This window comes from Nycticebus coucang, chromosome 3, assembly GCF_027406575.1.
Source record: "Nycticebus coucang isolate mNycCou1 chromosome 3, mNycCou1.pri, whole genome shotgun sequence".
NCBI classification, from domain to species: domain Eukaryota; kingdom Metazoa; phylum Chordata; class Mammalia; order Primates; family Lorisidae; genus Nycticebus; species Nycticebus coucang.
The window spans coordinates 41,504,176-41,522,656 of record NC_069782.1 but is presented as its reverse complement, the minus strand read 5'-3'; the positions used below and the strand labels follow the sequence as shown (position 1 = coordinate 41,522,656).

General features: G+C 34.9%; 1 protein-coding gene across 1 annotated transcript in view; it reads left to right on the top strand.

The window, feature by feature from the left end:
• The window catches only part of PTPRQ (protein tyrosine phosphatase receptor type Q), a 194,957-nt gene that overhangs the window by 12,306 nt on the left and 164,170 nt on the right, over positions 1-18,481 (top strand). Inside the window, exons 9-14 of the mRNA XM_053585939.1 lie at positions 5,501-5,673; positions 12,047-12,227; positions 13,648-13,809; positions 13,901-14,080; positions 14,669-14,776; positions 14,918-15,199. Coding sequence (XP_053441914.1) covers positions 5,501-5,673; positions 12,047-12,227; positions 13,648-13,809; positions 13,901-14,080; positions 14,669-14,776; positions 14,918-15,199 — 1,086 coding nt within the window. The remainder of the gene's footprint in view (positions 1-5,500; positions 5,674-12,046; positions 12,228-13,647; positions 13,810-13,900; positions 14,081-14,668; positions 14,777-14,917; positions 15,200-18,481) is intronic.

Here is an 18,481-nt window from a genome sequence, read left to right as displayed (position 1 = left end):
ATAGTTAAAGAACAATATTTTTCCTCAAGAAGCTTTCATATTTGTATTTATTAAACATCAATGTTTTAGATGAATAATAGTCTTTGAAAAAAATGTTACCATCCCATTTTATCACATGTATTCCTGGCCTACACTGGACTTGCATTCTATTTAGGGATTGAAATTATTGAAAAAAATACAATAATGTCTTACACTATATTAACACTTGACAAAGTTTCAGATTTTGTTGTGTGGTACTGTTTGTGTGCAGTCATTTACAAGTTAAGTATACACACAGAGAGATACACACACACCCCTAGAGTGGGCATGCATGTATCGGATATTTCATTTGCATGTTTGACCATTAGAGGGCAGCAACTATTAAGAGAATTTTGCATTTCTCCCCTTCAAAGAAGTAACCCTGGATAATTTGTTGAAAGAACATAAAAATTATGTTTTATCGATTTCAAATGAGAGTCCTAATGTATATATAGATTCAATATATGAGTTAAGAAAGAGAGGCACGCTTATAGGGATAATGTTCTCATTTTTTTTTTGTATTAAAGTTTTACCACTGTGATTCTATCAGAAGAGTCTGATAGGGTGGCTTTTCTACTAGACCTTAAGTTTCTCCTGATTTCCACCTACAAAGTGCCCTTAGGCACTTTCCAGAAAGCTAAACAGATTTGTGAATAGCTTTCAAATACAGAAGCACCCTTGACTTCGCATTTTCTCTGCCAACCCAATTTACCCACCAATTTCTGTTCTTGCTATAGAATTAAATGACTCCTGAAATTTTATCTTCCTTCACGTCAGCTAATTTTGATGCTTCTAACGGAATCCACAGTTCAAGGTTATCATTTTGTGTCATCATTCTTGGCCTACCACATTTGACAAAAATAGAGAAATGATAATACACAAGACTCACACAGTGCCATGTTGTTTGTTTTGATCATTTAAACCTTTATTTCCCATTATTTCTACATTTTTGTATTAACGAAATAAGAAGTAAAGTTTACAGGCCTTTTTCCAATACATTTAACATGGTCTATTTTTCATACCCAATCGTTTTGAATGACTGTATGCGAGCTATTTAAAAGTCATCCCTTAGTTTGTGCTGATTTTATACTGGACACTTCTCACTTCCATGATGCTAAATATAACAGTTGCTATGCGAGCTATTTAAAAGTCATCCCTTAGTTTGTGCTGATTCTATACTGACTTTTGTTCTGAGTTTCATCGTACTACCTTTCTGAGCCACTCTTCATAAAAAATATACCCTGGTGGCTCTTGGAGGAGTCTATTGGCAACAGGTGAAATCCACTAAGGCCAGAGTAGCATGTTCCTTACACCCCAGGTCAGCCCTCCTCCGTGGTGTTCTCAGGAGATGCTTTAGTGGACGGCCCCAGCAATGCAGTTAGTGTGGCTTTCTGCTAATGACAACACTAATTAGTCCTGGTCCCACTAATTAAGACCTTGAAATAAAGGAAACTTTAAACTATAAGGGAACAATCTAATAACTTATTAGAACTATCTACTTTCAGTTAAAAATTGGTGTTTTAATCCTTTTTCAATGATTAATAAAACAGGGTTCCTGTATTCTAATTAAGGTTATTCAATTTATTTTCTTCTTATTTAAAAGCAGTCTGTAGTCTATGCAAAAATAATTAGGGCTAGCTTGCTTCTTTTAAATTAATATCTTAAAACAACCTGGGCTCCAATACATCTGCAGATATTGATAGAAAAATGTTGTCCTGCCCTCTGATGGAGCATGACATGTGCAGCCCATTACAGTACTTCAGGTTTCATTAACACTCAGGGTTCATGGGTCAGTCCACTTTGATTAGCAAACAAAACAAACACCCTAGTGTTATAGTAATTCTCCTATATATTGTCTAAGGTTTCTATATATATCCCTTAATATTTAACTGAGTGGATTTCTGCATAGGCATGAAGAGATGGTTTTGGAAAATAATGATAAAAATCTCCACGATTACAAAATGATGTCATAGAGTTGCCCAGTCTAAAATCAGTGCTAAATCATTTTCTTATTTGTATGAGGGGAAAAAAACAAAATAAAACAAACTTTGTTGTTTCAACCTCCCTTAATAGCTTTTCTGTTGCCAGGGTCACGTTATCTTATAATTTTTTTTTTTAATTTCACTATTTCTTAAAAGGAAAGAAACTATTGAAATTCTTAATCTCCCCCAATTACTAGACTGTGGCAGGGAAGGCTTATGTCCTCCGTGATTTCAACTTGTTGCTTTTTGCAAGTGGTGGCAAAACCTTTGTATAAAAATCATGGAGAGCCTGTCAATTTTGCCTTTTTAGGATTTGCCGTGAGTGTAATTTTTCATATATTTTTAAAAATACACTTCTGGAAATTTAATTTGCTATGTAATTTAATTTTCTATGTAATGGCAAAAGACGATTTTAATGTATGGTACTTCCTTCTACCAGTGCTATTTGGCTCCACTTCATTTCTTCTAGTAGCTACTCATTTGAAAACATCACACAACTTGAAATAATTTTTATCCATTATTTGTCTACTTGGTTTCTCATTTATTAATAAAATTTATAAATGTATTGACTTGAGAATGACTCTTAGGTACTGCCCGTAAACAAACACCTTCAAAATTAAAATCATTTTTTGCCATTAGCTAGCAAATTCATCATTCAGCATCACTTTTTATGGTGGAAACAAATGGAATTGGGATAAAGAAAACATGGAATATTTTTTAACAGTCATATATCGACTATGTTTCTCATTTATTAGAAAAAAATTATAAATAAATTGACTTCTGAATTACTATTAGGTATTCTCTTTGAACAACATCTTTTAAATTAAGGCTGAACCATTAATAATTGCCTTGTGTGTTTTTCTTTAGTAAATATTGTATCAATGATAAAGGACTTTGATCTAATCCATACTTCTCTGTAAGAGTTTGTGGTCTAACAGCTCAAGTATCTTTCTAAAGACAAGAAACAATTCTGTCTATTCTGTTTCCTTTATCCCCTAAGTTATTTTTTTTTTTAATTGGAAAAAGAGACAGGTTTGCAATATATATTTTACAGTAATATAAAACCACTTAATCTTTACTTGGTTTATAATTTTAGGCTGGCAACATTTAATTATATTGAGAAGTAGATTATAAATTGATCTATAAAAAATAAACAGTGTCAACTATAACTCTTAGGTTTGGCTAGCAAAATAAGAGTAAATATTTTTTCTGCTGTATTAGGTAATATTTGATATTCTACCACATTATTGTGTTGCATCAAATGGAATCGACCCTTTTATTTATTTTTCAACAGGCAGGCTTCAGTTGTCTGATTAACATCAATGCAATGATTAATTTTTTTTCAATCGAGACTCTACATCAGTTCAAATTAAATAAAAAACACAGCAGATCTTTTCTGTGGTTTATATTATACAATGCTGGTTGAAGTTTCATCTGCATAGAGACTACACACTAAAATTTTGGGGAGAAATGGAATAAGAGCATTTTTATTTAAATAGACTCGCTAATTTTGTACTACTCAGTTCATTAGACAGTTTGTCCACCTTTGGGAAGTGAATATTGGTAAACATAATGGCAGGAATGTAAGTTCAAGGCACAGTATATTTTAAGGAAATAAAACTTGTGCAAGACAAATGACCTTGACCAGAGGGTTTTGTGTCTTATTCCTCCTATTCTAGATGTCTACAACAGTGATCATATGATGAATGGTTAGAGTGCTGAACAATGGATGATGAAATGATTGTCCCAGGATTTAGAGAGTCTTTACTAGTTACTAGAGACAAAGTAACAGTTCTTATTGGATGAAATTTGTAGATTTCATATGTGTGAATCCATATAGCAGTAGTTTGATACATGACTAATTTAATCATAATTATGTTCACTAATTATAAGTAACACTTAAGGGAGTTGTAAAATTATTTTTCAATTACTTTCTATTGTCTTAAAAAAGAAAATGGGATTATTCTCTGTTGGTGATCTTCAGGGATCATAATTTTATGTCATACTTTCTATTTCTTGAAGATTTTATACATTTACAATATTCTCTTAAACCATTTGTTTTTTATAGTAATACCATGTAGTAATAGGAAAGCTATAATCCCATCCATTTTCTAAATGAAGAAAGTGAGGTTTGGAGGGATAAACTGACTATTCATAATGACAAACTGAGCTATAAACAAAAATGGTCAAAATCCCAGTGTGCGTTTATCCCTGTGGTCCTTCACGTCTGTGAAACTGGGAGGTTTCCTATGTGTCATTCTTGGTGACTTTATTACTAGAACTTGTTTTCAGTACTTAGTACTGAAGTTTTATTTCCTTAAAATATACTTTATCTTAACCTAATTGTTAGTTTGTTCCTACTGCCAAGAATGAATTCACCTAAAATTTGAAATCACATGATTAATTTAAAAATCATGAGACAAAACTCAACCAACTCTGAAAACAATTGTATGTAATCAAATAAAAGGCAGTGTAATTGCATTCAAAGCTCCTGGATATTATATCTTGATCTCCTATTATAATTTTTATGAAGCTGTCTTGATTTCAATTGGGCATTAATCATCCCTAAATAGGTGGCTTCTCAGAGAAATTATTATTATTAATTTATTTGTTTTGAACAAATGTCATGACATTTGGATTTTGGAAAATCATTTTGTAATTGTGGGACAGAAGGAAAACTTGCCCTTCTTCCCTAAAAGATTCACTGAAAGATCAAGGCACAAGGCAGTAGATTAATAATTGAAAGAAATTACAAATTTATTTGCTGGGTTCTTGGGGAGAATCACAGAATAATTACCCAACATCCTAATGGGGTCCAGAAGTTTATATATTCTCATTTTAGAGTGGAGGGGAAGATGAGGAGCATGGGAAATTGTATTTAGTGGCAATACCTGGTTACCAGGGAGGATAAATAGATAGTTGAGAAAATGAATGGATGGGAAAATGAATGGATAGTTGAGAAAATGAATGGATGGGAATCATAAATGATTCTTTTTGGAAATTAACCAGAGAAACAGATATTATCTTGATCTTCTTTCCTGAAAGAGATAACAGGTAGGGGAAGGAAAAGCAATTGTTCCTTTGGACAGGTCTACCTGGTTTTATGCAGATAGAGGGAAAGTCCCCATACACGTTGATCTCTAAGGTCCTTTAATTCAAAATACTCTTTGTACCAAGGAATTATATTTTGGGGTGAAATTCCCTGGGCTCCTTCATTCCCCTGTTCATTATTTACATTTTGAGAATAATATTTTGAAATTTAAAATTTAAATATCTATTTATTTGAAGACTCCTATACCGTAGGTGTCTTTTAATAAGTTATTAAATTGTTTTACAGTGTTTTAAGATAGAACTGTTCATATATCCTAAATCATGAGCCAAGAATTTAGGAAATATTTTCATTTGAAAATGTCTTTTTAAATAACTTTTTTCTTTTTTTTCTTCTTCTTCCTCCTCCTCCTCCCCCTCCTCCTCTTCTTCTTCTTCCTTTTTTTTTTTAGTTCCAGGTGCAGTATCTGATTTACAGCTTGCAGAGGTAGAAGGCACACAAGTAAGAATTACTTGGAAGAAACCACAACAACCGAATGGAATTATTAACCAATACCGAGTGAAAGTAATAGTTTCAGAGACAGGAAAAATTTTTGAAGATACTTTGCTCACAGGGAAGAATGAGGTATTGCATTTTCTTTTCTTTTCTTTTTTTCTTTGCAGATTTTGGCCAGGGCCAGGTTTGAATCCACCACCTCCCATATATGGGGCCGGCACCCTACTCACTGAGCCACAGGCACCATCCTACAATTTCATTTCACGTCTTGGTGAGCCCTTTCTGCTTCGTGCTGGCCCTGACAAGTTGGAAGATTTACCTGTACTCAAACATAAAATACCTAACAACTTCCTAGTACAAAGTGAAGCTAATTTGGGACTGTTGATAATTTAGCTAGGTCATACGTTATTAGTGAAGTGCTATTATTCTTTTAAAATTCATTTTTAGCATATGAAAAATGTTAATTGCACCATTAAGCTGGACTAAAGGTTCTCTCATAAGTGAATATTATTATGCTAATTTAGTTAATAAATTATTTGGAAACTCATGGTATGATTTAAATATGTCTTCAAAGGCTGTATTTGCAATTTGGAACAGTTGCCAGGGAAAAGCAGAGTCATTTGAATAGCTGTTGTCAGCAAATGTGTACATCCAATTTGGTCTTGGCAAGCTAAATTTCTGAGAGCTGCCATGATTTAAAAAATAATAATGGCAATTTAATTAAATAAATCATGTAACTAATTAATAGAGATTTAAGTCATTTTATATATTTAAAATGAGAGGACTGGGATCTTGGACAATGTGTTTGCTTCTGTCCACGTTGGAAGTCGTGTTTTCTGTGTCCTGTGTTTCTGTTTGAAAGTGCAGACAACACTGATTTTCCTTCACTGTCTTCATTCACCTCACTGAACCACCTGTTTACCTGTGTGAGGACGCTTTAAGCCTCACACTAGTCTTATCCAGATATCGGCTGCTTCCTGAGGCATGCAAAGAATAAATGTACCTAGGACCACTGCAGCAATCCCTGAGCTGAAGAGACATCCGAAACAGCTCCTGGCTTCTGCTGTTTTGTTTCAGAATTTCTGCTTCTTTTACCTGTGCTGTTACTTCCCACCCACCCCCAACCCCCACAGATACGGTCAATCTTTTCCTAGTCTCAGCCTTCCTCTGCTTCTGGCACTTACCTGGATATGAAAATTGACCATACCATATGTTGAATGCACTCTGGCCACCTTGGAGTCCCTGACATGATTTGGCCTGGCTCATGATGGGAAGGAGGAGGTGAAGTTGAGACGAGGAACAGATACTAGACAGAGATCCTGGGATGGCGGTGGTGACCTGTGAAGGTCCCCACAGGACACATGATAAGAAAGTCTTCCCAGGCAATGAATAGTCCCAGTGTGTCAAGAACAGGGCCTAAAGAGAAACTGACTGGAAGCCTCTCTACCAAGTCGCAGGGTGAGAATTTGCTAATGCCTTGGGCTGGACGTACCACAGATCTCTGACCTGAAGGTCATTGTTGAAGGAACCGTAGTTTAGAGGTGTTGAGGGTGAGCGTTTATGACGCTGCTGTACATCCGATGTTTCTCTTTTTGGTTAATGACATCATCCTCCTCTTTGTTGAAGGTTTCAAACCTTAGAATTACCTCTGACTTGGGGTCTGCTTAGCATTTGATAGACACTTAATATAATATAAAGGTCAGTTATTTCAACCCCCAGACTGGAACTCTCGTGTCTCTGTTTTATTCCTGGGTCCCTATCCCACTCCAGGATCACATAATCTCTTGTCTGAAGTCCTGTTTTTAATCTCTCTATATTGGATTTTCATTGTTGTGTAATAATTTGCCACAAATGTAGCAGCTTAAAACAACTGAGAGTTATTATCACACAGTTCCTGGGGGTTAGGAGCCCAAGCATAGCTCAGATGGGTTCTCTGCTCAGATTCTCATAAGGCTGCAATCAAGGGGCTGCCTGGGCTGTGTTCTCATTGGGAGGCTTGACTAGGGAAGAGTTCACTTCCAGGCTCACTCATGTTTTTGATAGATTTTATTTCCTTTTAGTTGTAGAACTAATAATGGCCTTGGCTTCTTACTGAGTCCTGGGTGGAATCTACCCTCTACTCCTGGAGGACCCCTGCCTTTTCTTGCCACACAGCTGTCCCAAAATGGCCATTTCCTTCATTAAGCCAGCAAACAGGGTCTAAATGATATAATCATGGGCCTGCCATGCCAACCCTTGTGCTTTATTCTATTGGTTAAATGCAAGTCGCAGATCCTACTCAACTCAAGGGGAGGAGAACAAACAAAAGTGTAAACAAGAGGAGGTGGGGGTCTTGGTATCCACCTGAGACGCTAATCACCCTCTCCCAGCCTACTATTTTAGATTTCACACACATGTTAGAATAATCCATCTGGGTATAAGTCTATCATTTGCATTATAAAAATAACTTAACAAAAGTTGAGTACATTTGGGGACGTGTGTATATATCTATTTGGGTCAGCCAGTTCCTCCCTGTCATAGCAGAAAGTCAATACATCTGAGGGTAAATGAATATTAAAAGAGAAATATTAGAATATTATTTAATGATTTTATAAGTAAACACCATAAAACTGAACACAGGATTTAACTGAAGTACTGCTCCTGGGGAGTAAGGCTGGGAACAGGGAGAATCTGAACCAGGAATTACTTTCTTTACAAATCTATCTTCATACCCTTGTACGTATCATGACGATGAATGTGTTTTACACTCAGTGTGACACATGGCAGCTCAAAAAATAAGTCTTTACAGTAATAACAGCAACACAACAAGTTAACTTTTTCTCCCTGAAGACAATGGTCGTAATTTTCCTGAAGCTTAATGTCCTTAGTTTTCCATTGGTAATGGTTTCTGGGCCCTTCGTATCATGGATTACTTTTCCATGTGTATTTTACAGTCTATCAATAATCCTCTTACTTAACTGAACACAATATTCTGTATAGAGTTTGATTAAAGACAAATTAAGCTTAATTATTTTCTCCTTTGGTATAAATGTCCTCATTCAATCAAAACATTTAAAGAATAAAATTAATTTCTTTGGAGCTTCATGCCGCTGAGACTGAAGTCAAAAAAACCTTAAAGGCATTTCTCCATGGACTGTTCTTTGGTTGAATTTCATACTCAGAGCTCATCAGTACTTGTTCTTCTATTAGGAAAATGCCTGAAACATTTTTCTGCAACAGACATCTAGCTGCCTAGTATCACAAAATTTTTCATCCAACATATTCCTCCAGTATATCAAAGTTTCTCACTGATGGATGTGGGAAGAAAGTCAGCTAAGTACTTAGCCAGTTAATAGAATGAGGCTGAGGACAGAGCCTGAAAATAATTTAGTAAAGCATTGAGTTAAGTTTAGTTTATTGAGCACTAGGAACATAAATGGAATAGATTGAATTAAGCTTGAAACTATTAAATGATTCAGAGTCCTTCAGGAGGCTTCCAGGCCTATGCTCATTACAAACTTTTCTTTTTATTACTTCTTGATAACTGCATACATCACATTATAGTCTATATTAAAATACAGATGCATTTCTTAGGAATAAGTCAAACATTTTATTAATTCAATTCAGAAGACCTCCACTTCCTCTGAATTGATAGATATAGTATAGTAGGTTTTTTTTTTTTAAATAAAACCACATGTACTATAATAAAGATTATTACATGGAAAACCAAGATGGTTTACTCAGGTGGATTAGGAATTTAACTCTGAAGACTTCTAATTCTTTCATGTAAATTCCAAGGATTCCTGGGTAGCATGTACAAGGCCTTTCATGTTGATGAATTGTGACATTTCCTAAATCAATGGTGCTCAACCAGCAGTTCCAGGAGACATTTGTTAATCTCTGGAGATACTTTCAATTGTCACAAGTAGGAGGATGCTTCTAGTGGGTAAGGACCAAGGTTCCTGCAATGCGCAGAACAGCTTCCCCAATAGAAAATTATATAACACAGAATGACAACAGTTCTGCAGTTGAGGACCTTGTATTAACTCAAATAGCCTCAAACTACTGGGCATTACAAAGGACATTTGTCCCCTCCTATTACCCTCATGTGCATCCTGCTTCTCTCTGCTTCTTTCCATTACTCTCTTAAATTCTAATTCTTTCCTATCACTTTTGCTCTTACAATTATTATTTTTTTCTCCTTTGAAAAACCTGACTAACTTCTAATCCAATGTCTTTTTAAGGAGGCAAAGTGTGGGAAATATTCATGATATGGCACACTTCGTGACCATTAGTAGCATTCCGAGTTGTTACAAAACCGAGCTTCAAATCATTGCCTTAGTGACGGAAGGTTTTTCAATAGCAGAATTGGAGAGAAATTCACAGAGCCAGAAGCATTAAGGTCAACTCTGATGCTGAAGTGGCAGGTTGTCCACAGAGAGGCTTAACTAAGGTGATTGATGGGATACTATGGTTTAACTCAATAATTTATCTGACATGGGGTAGAAAACATGGAGAGATTTAATGCATAATTACAGTTCAGGAGAAAATTCTTTGTACTACCTCACTCTCCCTTCTACAGCACTTTGTGCACAGTAGATTCTCAAAAGGTGACTGATTGATAGTGGAAACAGCTGTGTGGTTCGTGCATAAACTACTGACTGGAACACCAGAGCATCTCTGAATTATGTGTTTGGGATCTATACCTCCCCGATTTCCCAGTGGGACAGAGCTGAAGTGAGTTGTTGGAAAAAGGAAGACCTTTACCTTGTGCCACATAGGGTTCCCTGTCCAGAGTTCTTTATCACAGTGTTTTTGAAGTATTTAATAGATTGTATGGGACTCCTCCTTCTGTTCAGCATGATACTTTTCTGGCTAAAGTATTAACTAGATTTAGATCATTTTATTTTGTAAATATTATTTGGAGGACTGGAGAGTTTTTGAATCCTTTATTCTTTCATCTCTCAGAAAAGTAAAAATTTAAATAACTTGCCTTTGAAAATAGTTAAATTAACAGAACTAATCTAAAATTTCTTGCCTTTCTGAGTTTTTTTCCCCTGAGCATCTACCATTAAAAAAAATGCTTTGATGTTAATAAGGAATAGAAAATCCTTAAGCATAAAGACAACTCCAAAATATGTCAAGTAATTAAAAGACAGAAGCACCAAAACTTATGAACACCTGCAACCTGTGTTATGAATTTATAATAAATTCTGAAGGTATTGGAATTTGGAATCGAGAAGGAATAGAATAAATTTTTTAAAAGGGGTTTTAGAGGTGAATTTTGAAGCAGAACTTGAAAGGGAATTGACTAAGAGACTAGTTTTTGCAACACGTTCTTTTTTCCCACAACTATTCTACTTTGGAAAATTTCACACAGGCAGAGAAGTAAAGAATATAATAAGCCTCCATAGACCCACTGCTGGGGTCCCAATGTACTTTAAAACAAATCACACACTTCACGTTGTTTTGAGGCTATGTGCCTAAGCATGAGTATTTAAAAAACAAACATTTCAATACAAACAATAATGCCTTGATTACAATGAACAAAATTACTAATATTGTCTTAATGTTGTCTAGACCATATTTCTCTGATTATCTCCAAAGCCTATGTTGATAGATATGTTTTAATTAGAATCCTAAATCCGCACATTATACTTGGTTGTTAAGTCTCTTAAGGCAATATTTTCTTTGATTAATGTTTAGCTTTTATTCAAAAGTTAACATTCTAAACAATCAGCTGTATTATTTGATCAGCTATTTTGTTTCAATCAATTATGCTGGGTAGGAATGGAGAAGGGAAAGAGTCATCTTGTTATCTTAACAAAAAGCACTACTGTATACATCTGTAATCTGTTCCTGATATTTTCACTGCAGCATCTGCCACTTTGGTGAACTTGACATGTGTGAATTACATTATGAGGTCTAGGAACAATTTCAGTTGCTTAAAATATTCCTTAGATTGCAGAGCATGGGATAGGTGAACTATGAGTCTTATTATGTAGTTTTATTCTTTTTTTAAAATGCAGTTTTATTCTTGTCTGTAACTTCACTCTATTATAATCTACAATCATTGATATGCATAGTATATATTCAGCAGTCATGCAGGCCTCTCGCACTTCATATACAAATGAGGACAAATAAATAGGGAAGCAAAACATGTATTAATGTATCAGTATGGCCAGAACACTGACCTTTTGGGGAGTGAGCAGTTAAAATATTTCAGCCATGAAATCTTGGCATGAGGATGTCTAATCTTACCATAACGAAAATAACCAAGTCCAGAAACAAGTATCTGCTTCTTTCCAAAATATAATATTGGTCTCTTGAGAAACAGAGTGATCACAAGGTATTAAAACGATTCAAGAGATGAAATTTCAGAATCTAAAGAAGATAAGAGTCAGGGAAATGATAATCTTTTTAAAAAGCGTGATTCCAAAGTTGCAAGTTCTTCAACAGTTGATTTAAGTCATCAAGTGTAAATGTCACAAGCAGTCTTTATAAATGTTACTTTTAATTACAGTATATAAACGATCCTATGGCTCCAGAAATTATGAACATATTAGAGCCAATGGCAGGATTATACGAAGGTTCAGCGGAGATGTCTTCTGACCTGCACTCACTTGCCTCGTTTCTGTATAATAGTCATCCATATAATATTTTTCCTGCAAGGAGTAGAGCTGACGATGAGAATTCACCAGCTGGTAGGTAAAACTTCATTTTCTATAGAGTGCATTTAAACCACCAGTGCTAGCTAGCAAAGATATGAACCTTAGCTTAGAGTTCAACTGTATTATTAATGGTCCATGGGCTAGAGTCAGATTTTTTTTTAACTGTCAAATAACCTCATGCAGCAAATGGAAATGCCACACAGGCAGAAGCTGGCCCCTCCTAACCCATCTGACCTTCCTCCTAAAGAAAGTAGCACCCTAGAGTTTCTGGCCAAGCTGCAGAGACAATCAGTTATTACAGTTGCCAAAGCAGGTGTGATGGGGAGGGATTAACATATCTTCAAATCATTTACAGGCCTCACACTCTCTGCAGCTTTTGACTAATAGGTTTTCAAATGTCACTAAAGGTAAATAGGTCAGAAAGTTACAACTCTAGTGCATAGTGTGATAAACAGGTGTAGGTGACCCCAATGACGTGGTGATGTCATTAGTGTATACACTTGCTCTTCAGTGTCAGTGGCGCTTCTTGTTTCTAAAAGAAAAATGTCATATATGGCAACCTAAAAAAAAAACACTCGGTAAGGTGACACAGGACTATATTATCTCTCTGGTTTTTCTGAATGGTTAAGTGAGAAGAATATTTTACTGCCTTTTTTCTAACTTGGTGTTTGTCCCATTCTAAATGAAATGTGTTATTTTATTATATTTATGGTAGAATTAGTAAAAAAAATCATATTATATTCAATCTATGTTTATTTCATTTAGTGATTCATTTTGATTGTGCAAGAAAGCCTACGGGCAACACAGAACGGGAAGAGACTCATGATTTCTGATGGAGATGTTTCCTTAAACACTTCAAGTTTCTCCGAATGGCTTATTGATAGTTTTGCAAGCACAAATTCTAAATAAAGTAAAAATCTATCGTTTAAAATCCTTGTTTAGGCATATTTATGTGTCAATTATCCAAACATGCTTGCTTTGAGGAATTACTGGTTTAGTGAATATATGGTGAATTTTGAGTACAAATAAAACTCTTACTTTTTAACTCTTCTACTAAAAGCTAGTATTGATTTATAATATTAGAATTTTACATTGTTACCTACTCTTTCTTCTCAGAAAAATCTTCGCCAGTCTCTTGAGTTATATTTTCTCAGAACACTAATCTTATTTTCAGAATACTGAATAGTGTATAAAAACTAGCAAAGCTATGTTCTGAGCACAAAATGTTTATAAATATTATCAGGGGTATTAAGAATTCATAATAACATTCAGTATGATCTTTAAAGTTAGTGTTTTATATTTACTATTAATTATATACCTAGCTTTAATACAGAGGCATGCACAGAGAGATTAACGAATAATATGCAATCAAGTTTAAGATTTCACAGTGTAAGGAACAATACTTTGATGTGAAGCCAAACATCTTTTTAAAAATTTTACTTATTTCAAATAGTAACGACGAGGAATCAGTATATCATTGATATTGATGCTGCACAGCTGTCTTACATTATCAGGCGACTTACACCTTTCACTGAGCACATGATTAGCGTATCTGCTTTCACGGTCATGGGAGAAGGACCACCAACGGTTCTCAATGTCAGAACACAGGAGCAAGGTAGGAAAGTACTTCCCTTTGAAACGCTCGCCTGCAAATACTGCTCTCACGATATTTTCATTCGTATTAATTGTTTACTATTCTTTTCAAGTTCCTAGCTCCATTCAAATTATAAATTATAAAAATGTTAGTTCTTCATCAATTTTGTTATACTGGGATCCTCCAAAATATCCCAATGGAAAAATAACTCATTATACAATTTATGCCATGGAACTGGATGCGAACAGAGCCTTCCAGATGACTACTACAGATACCCGCTTTCTTATAACAGGTAGAACAAAAAGTTCTTTTTTTTTTTTTTTCTTTAACATTCCTAATCTGATGGAAAATACACATCTCTCTCTGTCTTAAATACTGCGGGACAAATTCTGTGTCATTCCACATTGTGTTGTTCTCAGCTTCCAGGAATATCTTTTAAAATAGATGTGGAAAAAATTGATTAAAGGTGTTTTTCTGTAATTATATGTATCCACAAAGAAATAAAACCCTTGGATCACAAGTTTCATAGAAGCATATTTAACCCAGGGAATATTATATGTGCTACATGAAAATAACACATTCTGAAAGACTAGAATGAATGAATGTGGAAATAAGCTGGACGTCATGTTTGTGCCAAGTCAACTCTACCCTTTGATGTGCCAAAAATGATTTTTTTCAGATTTATATTATTGCCTTAACATTTTACACAAAGCTCAGAGGTCATCAATGGAGACAGGCCCTCAAGCCCAAGGAATTTGAGGAGATTGAGATTATATGGAAGTTGATTTAAATAGTCCCCCTAAATTATTTTCATTAGCCCCGTATTAAATAGCACTAATCCAAAAATGTTATTTTAAAAAATTGCCTATTGTCCTCATAGGATTAAAGAAATATACAAAATACAAAATGAGAGTGGCTGCCTCAACCCATGTTGGAGAAAGTTCTTTGTCTGAAGAGAATGACATCTTTGTGAGAACCTTAGAAGATGGTAAGAACATCAGTTGCAGTTTTAATTTTTTTTTAAAGTGCTGTTACATGCTCACTGCCTTTATCTCATGCCTCCTCTGGTAGCTGAAGGAACAAGCATGAAAACAATACATGCACTTAACATTTTGTTTTCTTCCCCCAGAACCAGAATCATCGCCTCAAGATCTTGACGTAATTGACATTACTGCAAATGAAATATGGTTGAAGTGGTCACCACCTGAAAACCCCAACGGGGTCATTATTGCCTATGAAGTGCTATATAACAATATAGATTCTTTATTTATAAAGAACTCCTCGACAACAAGCATAATTTTAAAGGACTTAAAACCTTATACCCTCTATAACATTTCCGTAAGGTCATACACTAGATATGGCCATGGCAACCAGTTATCTTCTGCGCTGTCTGTGAGGACTTCAGAGACTGGTAAGTTGCTTTCCTTTGATGGTACATAGTGATGTAGTAAAGATAGCTACTAATCACCATACTGTTTATAATTTATACAATCTAAAAACTTTCAATATTTTTCTGGTAGAATACAGAATTCTATTTTATTTCCCTTCAAAAATGTGGGGAAAGGCTTGCTATGTAAAATTTTAAATTCTGAGTCACATATAAAAGAACTCCTAATAAAATTCAGTGAATTTTTCAAATGAAAGACTTTGAGAAACTAAAGAGTCTTTCCATGTGCCTGCAAACTTTGGGTTGAATAGCTACGTGCTTTCAAATTAGGTAAAAGCAGGGACTGCTCATGCAGACGGGGCTCTAAGGAGGTGCGCAGACAGGGCTGCTGCAGGTTGTGGTGCAGAGCCAGAGCACAAAAAGGACGTGCCTGGGGAAGCGTTATTCAGGGGGTAGCATTTGGCGAGGATCTTAATAAGGAGGGTGGAATGGGCAGGAGGATGGTATAGAGGTTGCTGGCTGGGTGGGCAGGGATAGCCCATCTAAAAAAAAAATATAATGCCAGCAAGGAGTTATTTGAGTGAGTTAATTCATTTTCAGTGAAGCTAGAGTGCAATTTAAGATATTGTGCATGATAATCTTCATTTATTATTTATATTGTATTTACAACCACTTGTTGGAGGCATAACTGTTATGCCAACTCCACACTGTAGATTGAGAATTAATAACTAAATATAAAGTTATGGTTTTATACATATATTTAAAATAAATATTTATTGAACCACATGAAATTGCTATTTTTATAGGTCATAGATAACCAAATATCAGCAGCTTTGAGTACTCTTAGTTCAGCCACATACTGTAGGTGAAGTTCTGTCCCAGACTGAGGAGCTAGTAATCTGGGAAAGCAGCTTACCTTTGAATGAAAGTATTCTGTTGAGACTCTCCACAGAAATGAATGAAATAAGATGACCCAAAAGTGCCCATAGAAAACAGCAACAGTTGAAATTGCAGGATTTAGAGAGTTTTAAAGGAAGCACTTTATATCTTTGAAGACTTAAAGTGAAACCTAATTGATATTAAACTACGTATCGGCATGTTTCATTGCCTTCATATATATTATAACTAAAAATAAGTATTTTTGAGCAAACTGTATGCTGTTTAGTGACTCAGTTTTATTTAACAGTGAGTCAATTTTTGAGCATCTGCTAAGTGCCATGGGCTCTGCTAATGGCTTTTACATTTGTCTTTTTTAAATTTCTTGAGAAAGAACTAAGTCATTATTATCTTCATTGTCTAGTGAAAAACTGAACCTCTGAGAGGTTCATTCATTCAATAAACATTCAACAAATATTTTTTTTTCTTTTTCTTTTCTTTTTTTTTTTTTGCAGTTTTTTGCTGGGGCTGGGTTTGAACCTGCCACCTCTGGCATATGGGGCCAGCGCCCTACTCCTTTGAGCCACAAGCACAGCCCACAACAAATATTTACAATATGGGAGGCTCTACTAAACAATTTCCTGTCCTTTTATATTCATCAGTGGGTATTTGTGGGTATTTAATTGCTTAATATCACTGATTTGGTAAGAAAGAAAGTCAGAATTGGAACCCAAACCCCTCTGATTGTGAAGTCCATTTCCTTTCACGGTATATGTTGCTTTGGAAACCACCAATAAAGCAGGTACATTTTAAAGTAAATCGAGGATTTTTCTGTTCATTGCTGTAGTGATATTTTGCTGTTTGGGCTCAGCACAGCTTGGGGAAGGAAAGTAATAACTTTCAAGGAGCCTGTTCTGTTGTTAAAGAATCGCCAAATTGATGAATGCTTATCAAGCACTTTTTTTACTTACATGGCCAGAGCATGAAGAACACTTTAATGATAAATGATCAAGCAATTATTTTGTTTGCTTACTATTACAATGCATGTGATATTTTACTTAGTATATTGAAAAAGTAAATTTAATATCTCTTTCATATGTTTGTATAAGTTTTATTCTAAGGCAGGGATAATAAACCTCAAGTGAATATAAGAATTTAATTTGAGACAATTTAAAATGAGAATTTTATGTTTGGAACGTATCTGAGAAAACATATAAAAGCCTTTATTTTATGTGTAAGGAGACCTACGAGTATTTGGGTAAAATGACTCATGAGTCATAGTACACAAGAAGTAATGTTGGGGCTTGACAGTGGCTCTCCTGACCCCATTTCCGGGCTCATTTAGTAGTCCCCTGAATAGGCTAGAAAAATTAAGCGAAGAGGGAAACAGCTTATCCCATGGTTTACTAGCCCAAGTATAATTGGATTGCCTTGACACTTAGACTCCTCAGACACAAAAAGAGTCCAAACAAAAGACTGTAGGGTCCTTTTAATTTCTGTCTTCTGTCTTGTATCAGAGTAGTCTCAAAGTCTGTGAATTCTCCCCATTAATGGAAACAGTAGACAATGGAATCTACATTAGTGACTTTTTCTAGACCGGTTTGCTACTATTGAGCCATTAATTTTAGCTCCCCGGGCAAAAGAGGAGGCTAGAGTTTTAAGAAAAGCCTCAAGGTGTCATTTGAAGCAGGCAGGCTCAAGAACAGCCATCTGTAACCATCTGCCTGTGCTCATGGCTCAAGAATCTTACTAAATATAAGAAATACACTTTCTACCCTTAACAAAAACCAAGATTCTACCCTTTAATATCGTTTCATGGTAAATAGAGTGATGTGTTAACTTAGTGATGTATTATAGCTACTAATTATACATAGGAGTAAATTATTTGTTCAAATGTCTTCTCTTGCTTAGAGAACCAGAGTTTATTAATGCTTGGAAGTAAAATACTGTAGTGTTAAAATAGGTTGAAACGAGATCGATTACATGTGTATCTGTTAGTGTGTTTGTATTTTAATCATAGAATATTCAATTTACAAACTTGAGATTAATTTTTATTTTCTCATTCTTAGGATGCAAAAATCACTTTAAGAAGTTCCCATACAAATTACTCTTTTGATGATCTATACGTATTCCCTTATCTTTTAAAGACATAACTTTCCTTACAGTAAGCCTTTAACCAAACACCTTGAACATGTTTGATTTGGGGCAACCCCTCTAGGGGATAGTAACTTAGATGTTGACCAAAATTTTGTGTAGAACTCTGTACATTTATTTGTATTAATGAATAGCATTTTAAAAATGGTCTATCTACATTAAAACTATGTATACCAACCATTAGCCTTTGATATGATCGAGGTAACCTGTCTTTTTAGTATTATCATGAACTAAATTATTTCTTTTATCTTTAGACCTCTAATTCAGCTTATTTCA